Genomic DNA, 21,565 nt, shown 5'->3' on the forward strand with positions numbered 1-21,565 from the left:
ATATACATACAGGTGGGTTGTTACTGGTAGCGTGCGGTCATTGGTTTGAGAGAAACCACGCATCGTATTCCATAACATAAAATATTTACAACGAAAAGAGTTTTCTACATTTCTACATGGAGAAAGCTGTGACAAAGTTAATGTATGTCAGCGATAAATGCCTTCATTCCAAACCTTATCCAAACCAATGCCTTGTGACAACAACTATTGAATTTTATACTGTCAGTGGCGTACCCTGTAGGGGATTAGTTGGTCATAAGCCCCCTCCTAAATAAAAGAAAGAATATCAGATACTTGAAAATGTGGCAAAATACAGCACTGACTACTAAAAAATATATAATTCCTCCTTTTTAAAATTCCTGGGCATGCCCCTATATGTTGCATTTTTGTTATGGATATTTTTGCCTGTCTGACCTTATGTCTTTCATTGTTGCAGGGGGAAGATGCCGACGTGATGAATGCATGCAGAGGGCGCCCATGGCTGCTGCTGCTATTGGCGGCTGCGGCGGCGGCCCAGGGGGAGAAGGGGAGGTCGTGTCCCCCGGAACAGCAGATTCTACCATGCCGCTGCAGACTTCGGGGAGACGATATGCAGATATGGTAAGAACTTGACATTTATTTCCTTTATATTTACTTTGGTTTATTTTCTATTTTCGCTTCGATCAGCGTGCAAATTCAACTTTTGGGGTAGAGACTCCCATTTCTATATTAAATTCACATGCAATACATACACTATAAAACATTGATGTATCCAAAGCGTATGCAGTTTCTCCAAAGATGTCTTTATCCACCAGTCTGTATCCCAGCGGTTCTAAACTTTTGAATTTATCAGAGACTCGCCTCATCACTTGTTATTGTAAAAATAAATACAAACTAGTGAATGATGGCCTAATATTGGTATAATAAGTTTGGTGCTACATTTCATTTCAAACATCCATCGGTACTCTGCCTCGGTGTATTGTATTTGCGTCAGATCTTGTGATCAATGGAACGTGATCAGGCAGAACGTACCTGTTTTATTAATGACCTGAAAATGTGGAGTTTATATGAAGAAGTTTTGTATTATAAATAATATCCAATATTAGTAAAAGCGATAAAGAATATTTTCACCCTTTTATCTCTAACAAGCCGTGGAACAAATTTAATTATATAATCTGTTTATTTAATAATTGACAACATGTTTTACATTCGTGACAAATTTCTTCGCTAACACCCCGGGCCGACATGGAGTCCCCTTGAGGGCCGCGCTCCACGGACCACAGGTTAAGAATTAATGTTGTAATGAATTACATAAGTGTACGGTGATTGATTGATTTGCAGGGACGGCGACAGGGCTGGGCACGGGTGGGCGAGTGCCCACCCAAAAATTCCTGTGCCCACCCGATTGCCCACCCAATCAAATTCACTAAGTACATATACTTAGGGATATGTGAATGTTGCAATAAATAAGTGTATTCTGGTGTTCATTACATATTTTACTAATGAATATTATCTATACTAGAAATGAGGCGTTGCGGATACGAAGGGCGAACAAACGTACATTGTGAGGGAAATGCGTTTCAAGTTGTCAGGAACAGTGCGAACTCCACAAAAAAACGTGGTAAGAGTAGATCGGAAAGTTTCCTGTGTGATTTCCAAAGTTTTTTTTGTTGAGTTTGCCCCGTGCCTCACAACTTGAAACACATTTTCCTAAAAATGTACTTTTGTTGAGTTCGCCCTTCGTATCCGCAACGCCTCAAATGTTCCCATAAAAAGCTGCTTTAACTTTGTTATTAGAATGCAAAAGGAATTACTAGAGATCTTGAAACAAGAAAGCTGTGACCAATTGAATACTTTTATGATTAGAAGCAGCTAGTTGGCTTAGGAGGCGTAAAATTATGCAGGGTATGCTTTGAAAAGTACGCCATAAAGAAAAAAATAGGTACTTCGGATGTGATGGAAAAATGTAGAAATACGTATAACTAACCACCTCATGTAGCTTGGCGAAAAGTTATAACTGAAACTGTGGAGGGGATTGGGGTGGGGTCTTGGTGTTGTAATTTCCGGGTTTTTACATATATAAATCCCGGCCTGCGTATGATTAATAATCTGTAAATAAACAAATACGTAGAAACATCAGCGTTACTTCCTCCAGCAACACAATAAAATATTTCGACTTTTTAATTAGGTCTATATTGAAATTCCAGAAGTGTCTCTTTCTTCATTTCATTACAATTTTTATATTTATATTTATATTTTACATACCTGTCATTTTCAAATATCTACATGATATACAAAATAACAACTTTGTATTCGTTCTACTAATAAATACTAATAAGAAGCAGTCACAATAACCACTACAATACCGAGGTATATTAATTTTGATGTAACAGTGATGTGGGTTTGGAAAAAGCAACAGAATTATTGAATTGATAATGGATGGCTAATTTTATTTAGAAATCCTTGTTCCACACATACATTTTGCCTACCAGTTATGTAATCATGCGATTTTTCTTGTGATTAACTTACGTAGAATTAAAGGAAGAAGGGGTTGGAAGGAAAGCTTTGTTTTGAGGGCGTCAGAGAACTAATCAATCACGATGAGAATAGTTTAAACTTTAGAAGCTTCAGAGGTTTAGCCGAAAAGGTCAACAGAATCTGTAGATGCAGATGAAGTAAAGAAAATAAGGTATGTCACGAAATACCCATAAGAAAAGTTTGTTTATATGTTTTTAAGTCGAATTTTATGCTCAGAGAGGCTAATCGGGACTAATCCTACAGTTTAAAGTGGAGTCCGAACCAGTGTGCATTGCGCTTCCACCAGGGGAGGGGGCAGTAGAAACCAGAACCTCTTCATTATAAGGCGACAACGTTATGCCATTGGAGAAAAAATATACAGAAATAACTCACAGAGAACGTGTTATATTATCACCATAGAAAATGTGTTGATTCAAGAGGGTGTATTACCAGAGACAAATATTTGAGACTCGGAAAACAACGTTATTGTTCACGGAGTTAACTGCCTTGATCCAACAATGAAACACTGTGAAATTGAAATTACCACCTCAACTTTCGAAGTGGTATGAACTATTGAAACTTCACTTCTGGAAGAGTAAGTTGTTGCTGATTCGACTGATTTGTTCTATGTGAGGTCGCGGTGGCTCAGTCGGAAGTCGGCCCCCGTGGCGAAGTGGTTAGTACATCGCGCTACGACGCCGGGGGTCCCGGGTTCGAATCCTGGCTCGGACATGGATGTTTGTGATTGTCTGTCCTGAAAAGTCCTGAAATTGAATATGTGAAGCTGCAAGTATAGAAGTCATTATAATGTATAAAAATACTTGCAGAGGTGAATGTTCGATCAAGGTGGAAATTACTTATTTATATATGTCCTAGCATAATTATATACAATGCGCCATCTTTTCAATTCCCAAAAATGCCAGCATATGAGTGAATGTGGGGGAAGCTTCCGCATAGGGGCTTTCCTTAATAAATAAATAAAAAAAAAAAAAATTTAAAAAAAAGTCGGTAACGCGTCTGATTACCATGCTAAAGGTCCTGGGTTCGATCCCCGGCCGATTCAAATCCGGGAATTTTTCTAACGTTGGAAGCGGCTCCGGCGCCCACCCAGCGTCGAATGACATGGCTACCTGGGGGAAACCCTTGGGGGGGGGGGTAAAGGCGGTCAGGGGCGTGATACTGATCACATCACCCTCACTCACGACCGGATCAAGAAAGTGTGGGGCGTTACCCCCACACCCCCTATACGCCTTCATGCCGTGGTGCTAAGCACAGGGGCCACTTTACCATTTTTAATCACTTTTTTGTTCTATGTGAAGTCACTTTTCTGCTGATTTTGGCTAATGGCGACAATGAGTTTCAATAGTGATTAGATTAAAGCGACGAAGGGGGGAAACAAATACACGCAGACATTGAAAATACAACCCCCCACAAATTATTATTTTGACTGTGGTTCTAGGCGCCAGAGACTTTCGCCTGCAAGATAAAAGTTTCCAGGGTATCCTGCGCAGGATAGAGGTTGACATTTGACAACTTTCGAAAATGTCACGCCATACAACCCAAATCGTCTGTGAAAAAGAGAAAATTACCGGGAATAGGGAATAGTGATCAATTTCGATGAATTCCTTGTGTCCAAAATCACATTCTACACAATGTAATCTACTTGTTACCTCAGTGCATGTGTTCATCTAATCATACGTGTATCACTTCTCCCGCATGAGTAACGGGGACTTACTTCAGAAAAAGAATAACAACTTAGCTGACAGATTTTTCGATGTTACTTGATTATTACTTTTGAGCGATATTTTGTCAAAATAGCCATTCATAAGCCTGAGTATACTTTATGCAGAATCAACAAAGAATTGGTTTTTCCGTGTGTGTGTGTGTGTGTGTGTGTGTGTGTTTACATTCCCAATAAGACATTAATTTTAATCCAAATATCCAGTGGCGGCGATTAGGAGGAGCAAGGGCAAGCCCGTAGCCAGGCAGGGGCCAGGAGGGGGTCAGCCCCCCTGGCACTGCCGCCAGCTTCCTTGACATTAGGTAAAACTATTTTGTATTCTAATTTGTTTGAGGTGAAGATTGAAAATGTAGACAGAATATATTATTTTGTTCACAACTTCGTTCGTTCATCTTGTTTATGAGCAGAAGTCTAAGCAGCGGCAAGTGTTTAGAAGATTCTCTAGACTTTAGAAAGTTCTTTCATAGGGAGCCTTCTATATCTGTACCTTCCCTGCCCCTGTTGCAACCTCTCGTTTGACAGAAATCTGTGACTTTGATTTGATGTCATTATCCACATTCATTCCGCATCTGCATCAAATGTCAACAGATCCCAAGTTTTTTTTTATTGCTTTGGCCTGGGGGTGGAATGTACGGTGGGCACTATGATTGAAGTGAATATTGTAACAGGTGGCATAAAAGTCATCATCCTATTTGAACTGATCTTTATTTTGACATCTTGTTGTTTATATCAGTAGTGTATAGAAGATACTCACGAAATTTATTGTGTGCGAAAATGAATAAGTATACCCCCACAATAACGTGGAAGAATTGTGACAATAATGCGTGACACTTTTCCGGGCAGAGTAATATCCCGTTTTTGGTGATTTGCCATGGCCGGCCAGGTCCCCCGATTTGCTGCTCCAGATTTTTTCCTTTGGGTTTTTTGAAGTAATTGGTTTATGTGAATAAGCCAGAGACGTTACAGCAACTGAAGGCCAATATTCAGCATGAAATTGAAAACATTTCCACGCAGATTTCCAACACATGGAAAACGCAATTAAAAATTTGCATCAATTCGAATGGTGGTCGTTTATTGGATGTTATCTTTAAAAATTGAGGACATGAAACTTACAAGCATTAATAAAAGTTTAACACAAAAAACTACTTTGTTTAATTTAAAACCCAAGCTATAGGCTAAGAAAATCGGGTGATGACTTTTGCGCCACCTTGTACATTCTAACATGTATGATATAAATATCTGTATCATCAAAAAGAGTGTGGAGTGTGTATTAAGGGTTGCATTAGCACTTCAAGAGATGTTTTAGAAAATGTAGAAAAAAACTGTAGTATGTGTATGATATTTCTAAATTTTATATTTTAAATTAACTTAATGACCCCCAATACACATAATTTACCTTCATTTAATGCTATTAAACTTTTGAAAAATGGACTTGGTTTACAAAGCCCCCTGATAACCCGTGAGCCCCCCTGGAGGTCAGTTCTAGCTACGGTCCTGAGCGAGGGGGAGTTCCCCCTCGCCAAATTTTGCCACCTGTTGCACCCGCACTATAGCCTCTTAATGCTAAGACTTTTCTACCAAAAAAGTAAACTGTCCTTGCCCCCAAGTTTTGGTACCCGATAGCCGTTACTGCAAACATTCAGATAGGCCTACATTTGTCAGTTGTAATAACCTTGTAAGCCAAGACAAGTGATCATTAACCCCCAAATTTCAGTCAAAAACTCATATGATGAAAATAATATGATCAGGAACATGCATTTAAATTACAAAAAAGTAATTTCATCCTTCACCATTGTATACATTCACAATTTCTATCGCTGCCGCCTAATATATAAAGTGGAGTAGGTATGTGCTTTGTGTTTTTGCACTTGGACAAAATGTGATGCAACCAGTTCACATTTATTTCACTACATTGACATGAAGGAAAGAATGTGATTAGAATGTATGGCTGCGCACACACAAACACTTCCTTGAAATAATTGTGTTCATGTTGTGGAACAAGATGCGAGAATAGATTAGAAAAGAAAGATACATTTGATGTGTGTGTGTGTGTGTGTGCATGGCAGTTAAGAGAGACATTTGAAGAACGGAACGAGAGAAAGTGAAAGGGAGAAAGATGTAACAAGCTGAGAGAGAAAGATATAAGAAGGCATTAGGGAGTAAAAAAGAGAAAATAAAAAGAAAGGGATAAGTGATGATATAATGAAATTGATGAATAGGCACTCACAAACATCCATGCCCAGGCCGGGATTCGCACCCGGTACCCCTGGCGGCGTAGCGCGATGTGCTAACCACTCCGCCACGGGGGACGGCTTTGTGGTGCCCTATATTGAAGCAGTTTAACGCCTGCCTTCTCAAATTCTCAGAGACCCCTAAAATCGGCGCCTATGCTAATTCTACCACGTAATTACATCATAATAATAAACTCTTCATCCACGTAAAAATAATATAATTCAGGGGAAGATTGTATTTTAAATGAAAGTTTAACCCATTGATTTATCCATAAAACTTCAGCACCCCATTACCAAAATTTTCACGACAACCCCTAAAAAAATTTCATAGAAGACTAATTTATTGAAATTTTAATGCTATAATTTGCCATTGCGTGATAATTTGAAAAATTATCTCCAGATATGAAAAAAAGTCCTCCAAGATGAAAATTCTAGATACACCCCCGATGCCACCACCAACAACTACTACAAAGGGATATATAAATGAAGTGGTGGCACTAAGTGCCCCGTGACCACCTTTTTTAAGATTTAGAAATCACATAAGTCTACTATTTCATGTAACAACATTTCATTAGCATATATTATGTGTACCGTTTGGCCTATAACGGTTCATCTGCACAATATAATTTATGACCTGGTCTATATACTAGGTGAACCGGGAATTTTCGTTACAATTAATTTTTATTGCATCTAAATTAGTTGGAAGGAACAATTCGGGTTCGATACCTCGTGGATGCACATAATGGTTTGGATTGCACTGTAGGTTCAGTCCTGATTAACCTATCTGTGCAAAAATTGGACTTGGATGTCTATTAAGATTAAAACTAAACTCCTTGTTCATGTCGTAACAACCCTTTGAGACCAAGTTCTTCCAAGCGACGGTTAATCAGAGTATAGATTCCCATCACCGTTTAATAGCTACCTGTCTCTTAATGGATTGATGGCCAATCACAATCATATAGGGACGACACAACATACTGGCTGCGAGTCCAGACGCCAGAGCCTTTCTGGTCTCAAAAATTCACTCCAGGAAAATTAAAGTGTCGATTATTTATAGGAAAATGTGCTTAACTCTCCGTTGGAACATGGGCCAAGGAGGTGGGTTTGAGACGAAACCCGCCCAAAAGTCCAAAAGAGGAGCGTTTGCTACCTTTTCAACAGTTTCCAAAACAGTATTTCTTATGGCTGTTTAAAACAATGCATGAAACAGAAAAATGTTTCAGAAGTTCATGTGCCAAACATTTGGCTTGTCTACTAAAATCCCGTCCCCCACCCCAAGAAAGAATCCGTGCTACGTCACCACTGCGTAAAATAACTCCAATTTCACATTTCAGTTATTTATAGAGAAATGCCTATCGTACTGATTAATTTTGAAAACTTACTTCTTCTCTACTTACTTTGTACCTTCAGAAATTTTTAAGATATAGAAATGAAACTTATGGCAAAGTTTGGGAAAACTTACCAAGTTTCTGGATATCATCAGAAAACTTTCACTTAAGCACCTTTAGTTGCACGAAGTGCATCGAAGCGAAATTCCACTTCTGCCCATGTGTTCACCACCACCCCTGAGAGGTTCGACGTAATGGCAGCAGGTATCCCGTTCTTCGGTGTGCCAATATCTGTCATAGTACATTTGCATGCATAACCCCACAGAAAAAAAAATCCAGTCGGAGTTTTGTTAGGTGAACGTGGAGGCCATAGTATTTGGGCCGTTCCGACCTATCCAGCACCCTATGAATGTTGCATCAAGATATGCATGGACTTCCAAAGCCCAATGTGGTAGTTCACCATCTTGTTCAAAAACCACCTCAGGTTGATCTTCTTGCAACTGAGAAACAACAAACGACTGCCAAATGTCCAGACACAGATTTTCTGTGACGGTATCTTCATTGAAGAAGTGTGGCCCAATAACTTCATCATGCATGAACCCACACCATACACTAAGTTTCGGACCATCTCTAATGTTATCCACCATGACTCTTGGATTCTCGGACCCCCAAACCCTAACTTGGTGTTTATTCACTACACCATTGACGTGGAACATGGTCTCGTCTGAGAAAAGAACAGATGTCTCATGGTACCACAGCACACTCTGTGCTTTTTCCGAATTTTAGCGCATTTTTTTTTATTTTTCGGTACACAGTTCCTGCTTCACTAATAGCAAATCGATGGAATTTGAAACGAAAGAAACTTCGTGAGTTTTCCCACACTTTCCCATGAGTTTCAATTCTCTATCTTAAAAACTTCAGAAGATACAAACGTTTGTAATCAGGGTGGGACTTTGTGTACACCCTGTAGCCTATACGTATATGTCGCCAACAAAGCGGGGAAGCAGTTAAGTGCTGGTTTGTAAAAATTTCGCATTACTGACCAGAATTTCCTCCTTTTTAAAAATATTTCCCTTCAAACTGGAGTAGGCGAAACTGAAATTACCATTTTACCTAAAATGGTAGGAAGGCAACTGTCAAATTAGATTGTGCTGATAAGCCATAAGACGAAACAAAACAAAACAAAATTTTGCAACGAGGAAGGCAGGTTGTTTTTCTGTTTCTGTTTATTTCTTCATCGTCATTACAGCCCTAAGGAACAACAATTAAACGTTAGGTTCCGAAAAAAAGAAGTTGAAGACAGAAATATGACGACGATACTTTGTTCCTCCAACGAATGTTTCGCTCTCGCTCTCATCCTAACAAGCAATATATTTTCTCGTCTACCTGCATTAGAAAATGCGCAAGCACAGAGCGGGTTATAAACAAGGCCATTGACCACACTGGTCTCCTGAGCACGCTGGTCCAAGATGGTGTGTGTGAGTGTATTCTTCCATTTCTTTCTTCTTCTAGCAAAAACCGACATGTCGCGGTAAGAACTCATAACTGCGACGAAAAAAAATAACCACTATGCCGGAAGTTTCTCACATTGGTGGTTAGACACGTGAAACGGTTTTTGGACAAATGAATTCTCTTGGAATGACACAACTTAGAGAGTCATGGCTTAGCTGCAAGGGCTTCCACATACCTTTCCTTATTGCATGTAGAACTTTGTATCTTCTTTCGATTAATCGCGACCATGGACACTTCAACAGATTTTTTTGGGGGGTGGGGTGAGAGTCAGGCCATTGATACAAATTTAATAATAATAATAATAAACAATTATTATACAAGCGCCGACCTCCGTGGAGGAGCTGCTATCACAGCGGGCTACGACGGCAGGGTTACCGGGTTCGAATCCCTGTCTGGCATTGGTGTTGTTTGAGAGTTTCCCTCATCATATCATCACTCATCCTCATCGTCGCGATTAGCCAAAAGTGGAAGAAAAGCGACATAAAATAATCTAATTCAATCAATTATTTCTTTAAACTAACAATGAGATATACGTATTCTCGTATCTTTGAGGAGACTGCCCCATTGCAGACAAGATACATGAATGTACAGAAATCTGATTTTTTTCCCACATTTTAATATCAAAATATACTGAAAGGCATCATCATTCTATTTTGGTATTAACTTTATACAACCTGTTCAACAATAATCTGCGAAAATTAGGGAGAAATTTTAGTTATGAGGTTTGCGCTGTGTAACGTCCGAGATAAAATTTAATTTTTAAAATTTTGAAAAATCAAGCCAATTACTGATAACATAGATTAAGTGATAGAATATGACATTCATCACTTTCAGGATGATAGGATGATTGACTGGTTTCGCCCCCTACGACGATGAAGATGAATGATGAATAGGCGAAATTGATGAAGGGCAAAACACAAAAAGGAACCCTAATGAATCGTAAACTTCGGTGAACTTTGTTCATGTTTACCTTAGACGCGGTTTGCATTGTTGCTTAAAGTATACTTAATGTGTGATTATACATTCTTCACCAGTGATCAAATTGAAGAAGTTCCCTCCACACATTGTCTTTCAATATACTAAAAATGTTAAATTAGTTCCCGACCAGTGAAAGAAAACTTCCTCTATCATCATTATTTTCTTGCTATTGATCTGGGACTTAACAGTATTTATTTGAACTTAAAGAATAGAAGGCGTAATTTACTGTCAGTTTTTGTTGCAAAAAGAACGGAAAACCTGAAATTGTAGATAATACAAAAATGTTGTTTGTCATCAAACATATTATGAGGTGTAGGGGATCACCCTTTCTAAGGACACCAAACATGGCAACCTTTCTTTCACCTATACACCCTGGACTGCATTTTGCAGACTAGCCAGGCTCTGGCGTCTGCACTCACAGCCAGTACAATCCTCTGTAAAGCTCATGTTGTTTAATTCGATTTTTGTTGTTTGCCATCGCTTTTCTGCCACTTTTGGATAATTATGGCGATGAGGATAAGTGATGATATGAAGGAATTGATGAAGGAACACTCACAAAGAACGTCCATGCGCAGGCCGGGATTCGAACCAGAGACCCCTGATGTCGTAGCACGCAGTAGTAACCCACTCCTCCACGCCGGCTCGTGTTGTGTCGTTAAAAAATGTTTGTGATTGTCCTTTCGTTCATCTAATTTTATCACCATTCTTCATCATCTTCACGATTAGCCAAAAGTGGAAAAAAGCGAAGTAAAATATATCAAATCAATCAAGACTCAAAGAAATGGACTAGGGTCATTGATATCATTTATATCTGGTTAAAAAATATCGAAATGCGAAAAAGTAAGAAACCCTGTACATTTTCTTCAACTTGAACACTGTTCTTCACAGAAAAAGGAAAATAAAAGTGTCAAAGGTAAAAAAAAACTGATTTCCTTATCCTGTCTTTTCAGGTGCAGCCACAGCGACCTGCCTCGTGTGATGGAAGGGTTGCAGGCGGCGGCAGAGCACGTGACGAGGGTGGACGAGGTGATAGTTGAGAACAACCACTTGCCAGCCCTTCCAGGGCGAGCTTTCTCCCCACTGAAGATCTCGCGGCTCATGATCAGGGACAACGGACTCGAGAGAATCTCCGCCAACACACTCGCGGGGCTGGAGGATAGTCTGCAAGAACTGTACATAGTCGAACCCCGCTTGCGTAGTTTCCCCTTCGACGCCGTGGACGACATGAGGCTGCTGGAAGCGTTCACTCTGGAAGGAAGCAACGTGAGGATGATGCCGAGGTTCATAAAGCTGCCGCAGCTGCGCTATATTCGCGTTGAAGGGACAGAAATCGACAAGTTGGCTCCGGGACTGTTTCACGGTTTGCCGAAGCTGGAACAAATCCACATTGTGAAGTCTTTGGTCACTAGGTTGGAAGCTGGTCTTCTCACGGATTTGCCTCAGCTGACCATCGCAAACTTCACGGGATCTCGAGTCTCGTGGATTCACCCACGAGCTTTCACGCTGCTGCCTATTTTACGGGAACTCTCGTTTTCTTTCAACCAGATATGGGATGCCGGCATGGTGGGGCGTGCCGTTAGAGAGCTGCCTAGCCTTGCCATTCTTCACCTGGACAACAATCTGATAGAGATGCTGCCGGAGGCGTCCTTTGTGGATATACGCGGTCTGCAAACACTATACCTGCAAAATAACCAAATTTTCGAGATCCACCGTGGCGCGTTCGATCGTCTTTCCTTCCTGCGTCGACTTGATCTTAGCGGGAACGACATCGCGCGGATACACCCGCAAGCGTTCATATCCATCCGCGCCCTGGAGGAGATTTCGCTGATGGAAAATATGCTTGATCACCTTGGGGAGCTGCGAGTTCTGGCCGAGAGTCTCCCACGCTTACGATTCCTCGATCTCAGCGGCAACAGGATCCAGGAGATTCATTTCGGTGCGCTGCGAGGGCACCCGACTTTAGAGAGGCTTCACCTGAACAACAATAGGATTCGTCGCGTCCAACGTGAGGCCTTCACTGCAATGCCTGCACTCATCGAGCTCAGATTACGCAACAATTCCCTTTCGAGCTTCATCGAAGGACCTCTGTGGAATCTACCCAATTTAAAAGGCTTGGATCTGTCACAGAATGGCTTCAAGAGGGTGGACGGTAGGCTCCTGTCCAATCTTCCATCTCTTCGGTACCTTGATCTCAGCCGAAATGCAATCTCGACTGTTGACGTTGGTGCGTTTCTTGGAAGTCCTGATTTGGAACAGCTCAATATGTCACACAACAGCATACCATCGTTACACCCCAACGTCTTCAGAAATCTTAATGGTCTTTACGATTTGGATTTGTGCTACAACCAGCTCACTACGACACCTACAGGTCTATTCTCAGGACAAGTAGCGCTCGAGTATCTTAGACTGGCAAGGAATCAGATCATGGAACTTGTACCAACAGCTTATCCAGATAGGAATATGTTGAAGCTTCTGGACATGAGCGGGAACGGTATATCCTTCCTTCCTCCAAGAGGATTGTCTTCCATGATACACTTGCGCAAATTAAGGCTTGGGCAGAATGCACTTCATGAACTCGAAACGAGCTCTCTTGACGAGCTCCGCAAATTGGAGTCTCTGGATTTAAGCGACAATCGAATCCTGCACGTTGGAGAGCGTGTGTTCAAAGATCTGCACGAGTTGCAAGAACTCGATCTCAGCGGGAACCGACTGGAGATGGTTCGCCCTGATTTTCTACTTGCAATGTCCCGCTTGCAAAGAATTGACCTGAGTCACAATCAGATAGCGGAGGTCCTTCCAGGAGCTCTGGATCACGCAAGTGAACTGCGTGTCCTTAATATTTCCCACAATTCATTGAAGGAAATGCCAGTGGCCCTTCATAGTTTGGTATCGTTGGAAGTTCTGGACATGACAAACAACAGGATCAACAAACTGGAACGTGTTTCAGTTAAAAGCATGCCATCTCTTGCCGAATTGAGACTCTCGAAAAACAAACTTCAGAAGCTGGAAGAAGGCACATTCCAAAACCTACCCAACCTGGCCATGATCGACATGGATGAAAATGATATTGAAGTTATTAGTCCAAGGTCGATTCGATCACTGCCCAACCTCATGGCTCTGAAACTTGCACGAAATAAACTTACTGTGCTTCCCAATAATTCCTTTTCGCAGCTCAACTCACTCCAAGCAGCAGAGCTGCAAGAAAACAGAATCAAGCATATCTCCATGGGTGCTTTCAATGCTGTACCTCGGTTACTTATGTTGAATCTCAGCCACAACCAGCTTCCAACTCTCAACAGAGCAGGGCTTCATAACTTGCATTCACTAGAAGTTCTGGACCTGAGCAACAATAAATTGGCCAATGTTGGCAACAACAGCTTTTCCAAGATGGAGTGGCTTGTAGAGCTCAAGGTATGCTACATGTTTTTAAAATACTTTATACATTATGAGGCACTTGAGAATGAAAACCAAAATATTAACTGGTACACCATCAACCAAATGTGCATATACATTATTGTGGCATATTTCAATAAGAATAAAACAGTTCAAGTTTCTAAAATAAATGAATGTGATATTCATACTACATTATTTACATGCAACAGAAAGTAAATTTTAATATATATTAGAATTTCAAGGCAACTAGATGTGATAAGCAATTAAATGTAAAAAAAAGTTAAAAAAAGGTAAAGTGCTCCCCTGTGCTTAGCACCATGTCATGAAGGCGTATAGGGGGTGTGGGGAAATGTATTTATAAAAATTGATTTTTAAATTTGTAAATCAATGCCATTCCACTTAAGGTTTGTGAAAAAATATTTAACTATGGTAAAACAACTCCATGAAACTTGTCAATTTCAATGCATCTGAATTCATCTACTCTTTCCAAGAAATAAGTTTAGTTTAACGTGAACACTTTTGTTTCCTGATGAAACTCACTCACTTGCGTCCAGAGTATTCACCATCTGTCTTTCCCTTTTCACACAAAAATATTTTGTAAATCTAGATATTAAAAACATCAATAAAATATGTATTAAGATTGGGCTAGAGTCGATGCATTTTGCAGTGTCCATAAAGAGCTCCACAACACTTAAGTTGGGTCTAAACACTGAAATTTATGCAAAATGTGCAATTTTCATTAATTATGTGCACACATTGTGCAATAAAAATAGATTTTTTAAAACTAAATGAACAGGTTTTCTGAAGTTCTGATTGCTTCATATGTGAATATATGATCATTTTAAAGTAAAACTCTGGTCGATAGATACAGAATGGTTGCAATGGAATAATTATATATTAATATTTATAAATATTCTGAAGAACTTTATATTGGTAGCAGTATGAGTAAAATACAATAAGAGCATCAGTATCATCACTTCATTAGTTCAAAGCGAAATCAGCTCAGCTCTAATTGATATACTTCTTGGGGTAGCTGAAATTCAGTCTGCCTGATGTATACATTTTTAAAATATCAGTATATTGCATTTGAGTTCTCAAATCTTCTGCTATTCAATTGCAGATGGATGACAACAGGATTTGTGGAATTCAGGGTTCTCCATTCAGTGGAATGCCTCGACTGCGAGTTCTTAGTCTAAGGAACAACAAAATGAGTATGCTTGAAGAACCAACTTTTCAACCACTGAAGACAAATATTGCTATACTTGATGTGACAGGTAATTTTCTTTTATTTCTGTTAGTGTGAAGAAATAATGAATTTCATAAGGTGAAGTGTAGTATGACACACACTACTTTTCCTATATATTGCACCCATATTATTATTGAGAATATACAGGTTGTTCAATTTCTCCAAAATGAAACTTCTATGGTTTATGGTTATATCACACAGATTTGTTATGCAGACCTAAATTAACTCTCAACATTACAGTAGTATTAAGTGTGTCGTCCTTCATTTTCAAGATATACACTAACTCTTTGACACATCTTTTCAAACACATTTGTTTGTGAAATCCTACACACACATGATGTGGAAATATCAGGATCTTGGAATACATATATTCAACCAAAATTATCTGTTCTTGATTGGTTATCATTCATCTATACATGCAGAGAACATGAATACATGGAAGTATACGCAAGTAGACAATGCATTGCATAGTGCAGTCTGAAACCAGTGTGGTATTTGAAAAGTTTTCAGGGGATTCCAGTAACTTGAAGTATCGGGATATTATAAACATATAGTCACCCCTCTCCCACCTCCTCAAAAGTAAAGAATTAGCAACTAGAGGAAGAATTCTCCCCATTCTCCTACATCATATATCACCCTGTGAGATACAGTGAAGACTGACATGTGCAATATTTCAACATGCAATGGACAGTGGGCACTTGCCAAATTCTTCATAATTAGTACATAGGATCTTTAAACATAAGCAATGGACCAGAATGGAATTCACTAGCATGTTTATTTTGAAGAGTAGAAGTCATTATTGTGTATATGTGGTTCTGTTCTGTTTACGTAATTAAAATATAGTATAAAATTGTCCTTTTCATTCAGCACGATCATGCAAAAATTCTCTCAAGTCAATAAAACATAGACACACTAAATACAGTTAAGATTACATGAAGCCACAATGTACCAGAAACCAGAAAGCTTTTATTCCTTGCAAAAAAAAATGAGCACAGAATACATTTGATTAATTTCAATGTGTCTCGGGAAAAGAAAGTAATTTTTATATATCTTTATTACAGGTAATCCTCTCTCATGTACATGTAACCTTATGTGGTTGAGAGCTTGGATGGATGACAGCTCCCAAGACATTGGTGATCCTCGTTGCTCGGATGGTTCATCACTGAGGGACATGAGATTCTCTCGCTCAGACTGCCAAGCCAAAACCTTGCATGTCACATCAAAGGGTGGTTGTGATGCAGAATATCTTCATGATGGATCCGGTAACACTGGTAATCTTGTATTGTATACCTTATATATTCCTAAAGATTGAGCTTACGATGCACGGGAACTGCTGTAGTCCAGCCTGTAGAGCATCTGATTGTCACATGGGAGACAGGTTTATTTCCGAACGTGGGTGAACTCAGGTGGGAACTGTTTTCAGTGATGCTACTAAAAGCAGATCTGTGGCTCATCCAACTTCTAATCAATTGCGCGCAGTTCGGGTTAAAAAGAAACTCCAAATGCATGGAAGTAATATTTCTGGGAACCTTTGAGTGGTTATAAAAAATAATTTCATTATTTTCTCCACAACTTTGTCGCTGGAAGTTTTTACTTCGAATTACAGAACAAAAAATGGCCAGCGACGACATTTTCTACTGCACGAATATAAAAAATCTCCACATACTTTATTTGAATATTTTTTAATGCGAATATGCTTTAAAGTATTGATAAATTCTGAGTACCACCATCACCTATGACAATTAAAAAACAGTGTCAATTTTTTTAATAATGAATGCTTCAATTTTACGGCATGTTTCAACGTTAGGAATGAAAACAATGTAAAAATTGTGTTTTCACGGAAAATTTGCATTTTTAATTTATCTAAAATTATGTAAGCAAGTTACCAGTTTTTTGTGTTCACCATCGTATTCTCTACAAAATTTCCTGCAAAACTGCAGGTACCGATTTTACTTAAGCTAAATTTGTAAATCCAGAAATTTCACAACAGCGCGCTCGTATTTCCCATAAGAAAAGCATTGCCCATAAGAGCCCATTGTGTCTTCTGAACGTGAAAACGACTCTAGTTCGAGCATCAGACTGACTTCTCTCCAGGGCACTTTTGTCATCCCGGACCTTTTAAGCAAATACTGTCAGTTTTGTATCACATGGATTACAAAGACCAAGTCTACAAGATAATCTTTCATTCCCTTAAAGCTCCGAACCCACTGGGTTGTGCTCCAACATGGCAACTTCTGCCACCCGCCTAATTTCATGGCCGTGCGTTTAGGTGGAAACATTAATATTTATATACTCTGTGATGGAGGGAGGTGTCTGAATGTGTATGTATAAATCCACTTTTTGTTACAGTGCAACCAAACTGAGAGATAATATTAACAACATGGAAAATGCAAGAAGGCTGCAATATATACATTATGTAAATCAAGTCCTAGAAGTATAAAAGATAAAATGCTTACAGAGTGGCCCTTACTATGTTTGCATTCATTCATGAAATCAAGTCCCATAAGTAAAAAAGAAAAGTGTGCTTACTGAGTGGCCCTTACTATGTTTGCATTCATTCATGAAATCAAGTTCCCTAAGTAAAAAAGAAAAGAGTGCTTACCGAGTGGCTCTTATTATGTTTGTATTCATTGCAGATATATAGGTATTCACGCTTGTTTTCTGATGGGGTAATAGGTGGATGATCTCTACTCATAAAGCAATCATTAAATACAGTGTCAAAGTGAGGCATGAAAAAAGAAGACAAGTGACACTTGAATACAATATATGCAGTACATTGGCACCTACAAAAGGTAATGAGGGGGAATTACATCACTTTGTTTTCCTTGGCATCTACAAAAGGTGAGGAGGGGGAATTACATTACCCAATTCCTTTGTTTTCCTAAGGGAAAAAGGACATCAGGTTTATCAGAAGACATTGTAATAATTCTAATAAAGGCCATGTCCTGCACCCCCCCCCCCCCCAAGGGCTTCCCTGATGGTGAAGTGGTATTGTTGCCTTGTAATCAAGGGGTCCCAAGTTTGATAACTGGTTAGAGATCCCACTTTAAACTGTATGTTCTGTCCCGATTAGTCTCTATGTGCATACAGTGGACTTAAACTCAAAACCATTCTCTCACAAATGGAGATCCAAGTTTTAAGTGTTGACCCACCATCTGTGGACTACTTGAAAGAAATGGTAGAAGACTTCAATCTCAAAACAAGGTTGCACAGATTACAAATCATCCAATGAAAAGCCACCTGACAGGATTCGCCCTTAAAGCTGTTATGCCATGAAGTTTGAGTTTATTTAGTTTTTAGTTCCATACATTGTACATGTAGCGGCAAAGTCTTAAATTTTGTTTTTCTCATAGGTCTTGGCAGCCAAGTATTGACAACTCAACTTGTTGTTAAAGATGGAACTCCTCCCCCAGATGCACCATCACCAGAGGAATCTGACTACTTCTACGATGAGTATGTAGACTACCAATATTACGATGACGCAAACCACACCAGATACGAGCAGATCAACAACACGCTACCAGAAAGAGCTATTGCACCTACGCCAACTGCACACATGCCCCAACTGAATTCTCACTACATTTCAGGAGATACACCGACCCTCTATGCTGCAACGAAACCAAAGAATCAATCTGATGTGAAGAAAACAATGGTGGACGAGTCGAAGAAGACAGGTTCGGAAGGAACAAAATTCTCCATCTTTGGCTTTCCAATACCAAATCTTAACCTAGGATTGTGGGGAAATGCTCGTACCAGTGATAAAGCAATGCCAAGCAATAAGCTTTTCCTCACTCCTAACTTATCCTCGGTTGGTTCGATTGAGAAGAGCAGCCACAACAAGGCACCATCGGAACAGCATGTCATGCCTCGTCGACCTGATCCAATTGTCAACACCAACCCCCACAGAACCTTTCCTCAACCTCCAAACATTTCCTTCATGGCAAACTCCAAATTTGATCACTCGATGCACACCCATCAACAACATCAACAACCACCACCACAAGTTCCTAATAGGCCAATACTTGAGTCGGGATTTGTGCCAATCATACCAAATTCTGGAGGATTTATTCCGATTCCTAACCCGACACACCATTTATTACTTTCAACATCAAATGGAACAAATAATGAACAAGACTTTACTTCGGGGCAACTAAATCCTTCTGCAAGCACTCCTAATATATCTGAAACAGTTATTCCATTCAATCGGGCCCAGATTACACCAGTTACACCAAATAAAACATATGTCAAAACAAATATTCAAAAGCTGGAGTCTGTCCCTTCAAATGAGCTAGATTCAGTGGCATATCCTTCCAATCAGCCAAAATCAACTTCAATTAATCAAGACAAATCTGGACCTAGGCAACACAGTAATAATTTTGATTCATTACCTGCCCCATCTACTCAACCCGATGCGACAAAATTTAGCTACTCTGTTACTGATAGGCCAACAGCACAGCCAACTGCCGAGTTGGATCCCAGAAGCCCGGTTCCTTTGCTCTCTAATTTGTTCCTGGATTCAATTTTTGGTGGCGATTCAAGTTCAACGCAAACAACATCTACTCTTTCATCCTTCTTGTCAGAACTCACCACACTTCGTTTCACAACACCACCTCCTACACAAGTACCAACTTTCCCGCCCACTACATTATGGGGTGATGGAAGTGACTTCGAAAAAGATCCAAGCACAACATTCCAACCTGGATTTGTTGACTGGAAACCAGAACGTGTTCCGAACCACCACCCTGAATCTAAGAAAAATATCTTACACACAACTTCCACTTTGAGATATCCAGACGACGCAACCGAGATTCCAACGGTAATACCGCACTCAAGGGAGCAAAGTTCCTTCTTTAACGATTTATGGGGGATGATTGTAAATGGTGCATCAGAACAACCTTCCGACCAATCCTACAGCGAAAGTACAACTTCACCTCCACAAGTAACGTCAACCACCGGGCCACCCACAGCTCTGTCTGCTTTCCTTGTTCCCGGAGGACAGGCTCCGCAATCTCGTCCAGGCAAACCCACAATCACGAAAGTTAGCAGTCCTTATCCTTGGCTCCATTCGGCTTCTACGCCAATTCCTGATATTCTTCAGTCCCCACATCCTGAAGAATATCTTCAGGGACCTGTACCTGGTCCAATTCCTCCAGACCCTGCACCCTCTGCAAGTCCAGGACTCAATCATAACTACACCCTTGACTGGTATTACAAAAACTACAACCAAACGAACATTGAGCCATATATTGGACCTGGCAAGAAAAGTGACAGTCAATGCTTAATACCAAGTGTTACCTTTATTATATCTCTTCTATTATCAGCTTATGCAGTGCTGTGACAAGCAAGTGACAAGTAAAAAGAACTGAAAATGTGACACAATGTTCATCGTAGAACAGTAGTTGAGCATATGTTCATTGGATACTACTCTGGATTTGTGCGTGTGATTTGAGGTATACGAGAAACATAGTTGTGATTACTTATATAAACAGCAGGAAATTGTTCATTGAGTGCAATTGTTATCTGTGAATATAACATTGATAACGTGTGAATAATTTTCTTCTTCAGATACTACTAATTAGATATGATGTGGGATACAGCTTGGGATCATTTACCTTGAGGTGTAATTTCACTAGACAAAGAAGTGTTCCACCAATTTCCAAGACATGATAGAAATTTAGGCAATGTTAAGCTACAAATTCACACAAATGAATTAAATTGGATTTCAAAAACCCTAGCTACATACAATGTGTTGTACACCGTTCATACACTAAAAAAAAAAAACTGCTCTGACCGAGAAAAAGGTCTCTTTATATATATATGAAACAAGTAAAAAGACTGAAAAACAATAATTCATTACAGAGCATTATATGTATGAATATTCTATGGAATAATCAGTTACAATATACCAAAACAGCAGCACCCATCGACAGTTCTGTTGTCACATTAATTTGAACATTATTGTGTTCCAACTCTCAAAAACATTTTACAGAATTATGGCTTAAATGTGCTTAGCACCATAAAGAGAGAAGATGTAAGGAAGTCTAGTAGTCTAAACCGATTAAGGATAATTGATATCCAGTGTTATTGTAATATTCAGTCAGACTTCATTAGTTATGATGGCTACACTTTCTTTCAGCATGTGGAACAAATAATGATGAAGTACACCAACAAGGGCATGGAAAACAGCCAACTCACTCAGTTTGACTTTATGTGAAGTATGGCACGTCAACTGTGATAACAAAATGTCTAAAAATTATAAATTTCTTCGTCTGTTGCAAAGGTTAAGGTTGCTCAAATTAGAAACTTTACTCTTCCATACATATAATTCATCCTATCCTCAACTGTGGTCAAACAGTGTGCTGTTGGCAAATCAAATTCAATACAATTTCAGATATTTGTCTTCTGAGCTGCACAGTTCAAGGTAAAATGTATATTTCTGTGTTTTTATTCTGACTGAAGTTAGCAGTGTGCAACATTGTAAATACGCCAATTTTCAGAACTTGTTTAAAATTAAATTGACAATGTACTGGATTATTACTGTACATGCCAGTAATAAAGTTTTTATTAATTACATTGTTTTGTTTATTATATTTAATTATGATTGATTTACAAGACATTTAAAACAATTCCAAGTGTATTA

At 39.4% G+C, this 21,565-nt stretch overlaps 1 protein-coding gene across 1 annotated transcript in view; it reads left to right on the forward strand.

Annotated features, from left to right (window-relative positions):
- Positions 1–21,467, forward strand: part of atk (artichoke) — a 55,351-nt gene extending 33,884 nt beyond the window's left edge. The window contains exons 2-6 of the mRNA XM_083139090.1: positions 437–600; positions 11,237–13,697; positions 14,800–14,953; positions 15,987–16,196; positions 18,279–21,467. Of these exons, the coding sequence (XP_082995216.1) occupies positions 455–600; positions 11,237–13,697; positions 14,800–14,953; positions 15,987–16,196; positions 18,279–20,263 (4,956 nt within the window). The 5' untranslated portion in view covers positions 437–454 and the 3' untranslated portion in view covers positions 20,264–21,467. The remainder of the gene's footprint in view (positions 1–436; positions 601–11,236; positions 13,698–14,799; positions 14,954–15,986; positions 16,197–18,278) is intronic.
- Positions 21,468–21,565: the final 98 nt, after the last annotated feature.

The sequence above is a fragment of the Lepisma saccharinum genome, chromosome 17 (assembly GCF_977018435.1).
Source record: "Lepisma saccharinum chromosome 17, izLepSacc3.1, whole genome shotgun sequence".
Classification (NCBI taxonomy): Eukaryota; Metazoa; Arthropoda; class Insecta; order Zygentoma; family Lepismatidae; genus Lepisma; species Lepisma saccharinum.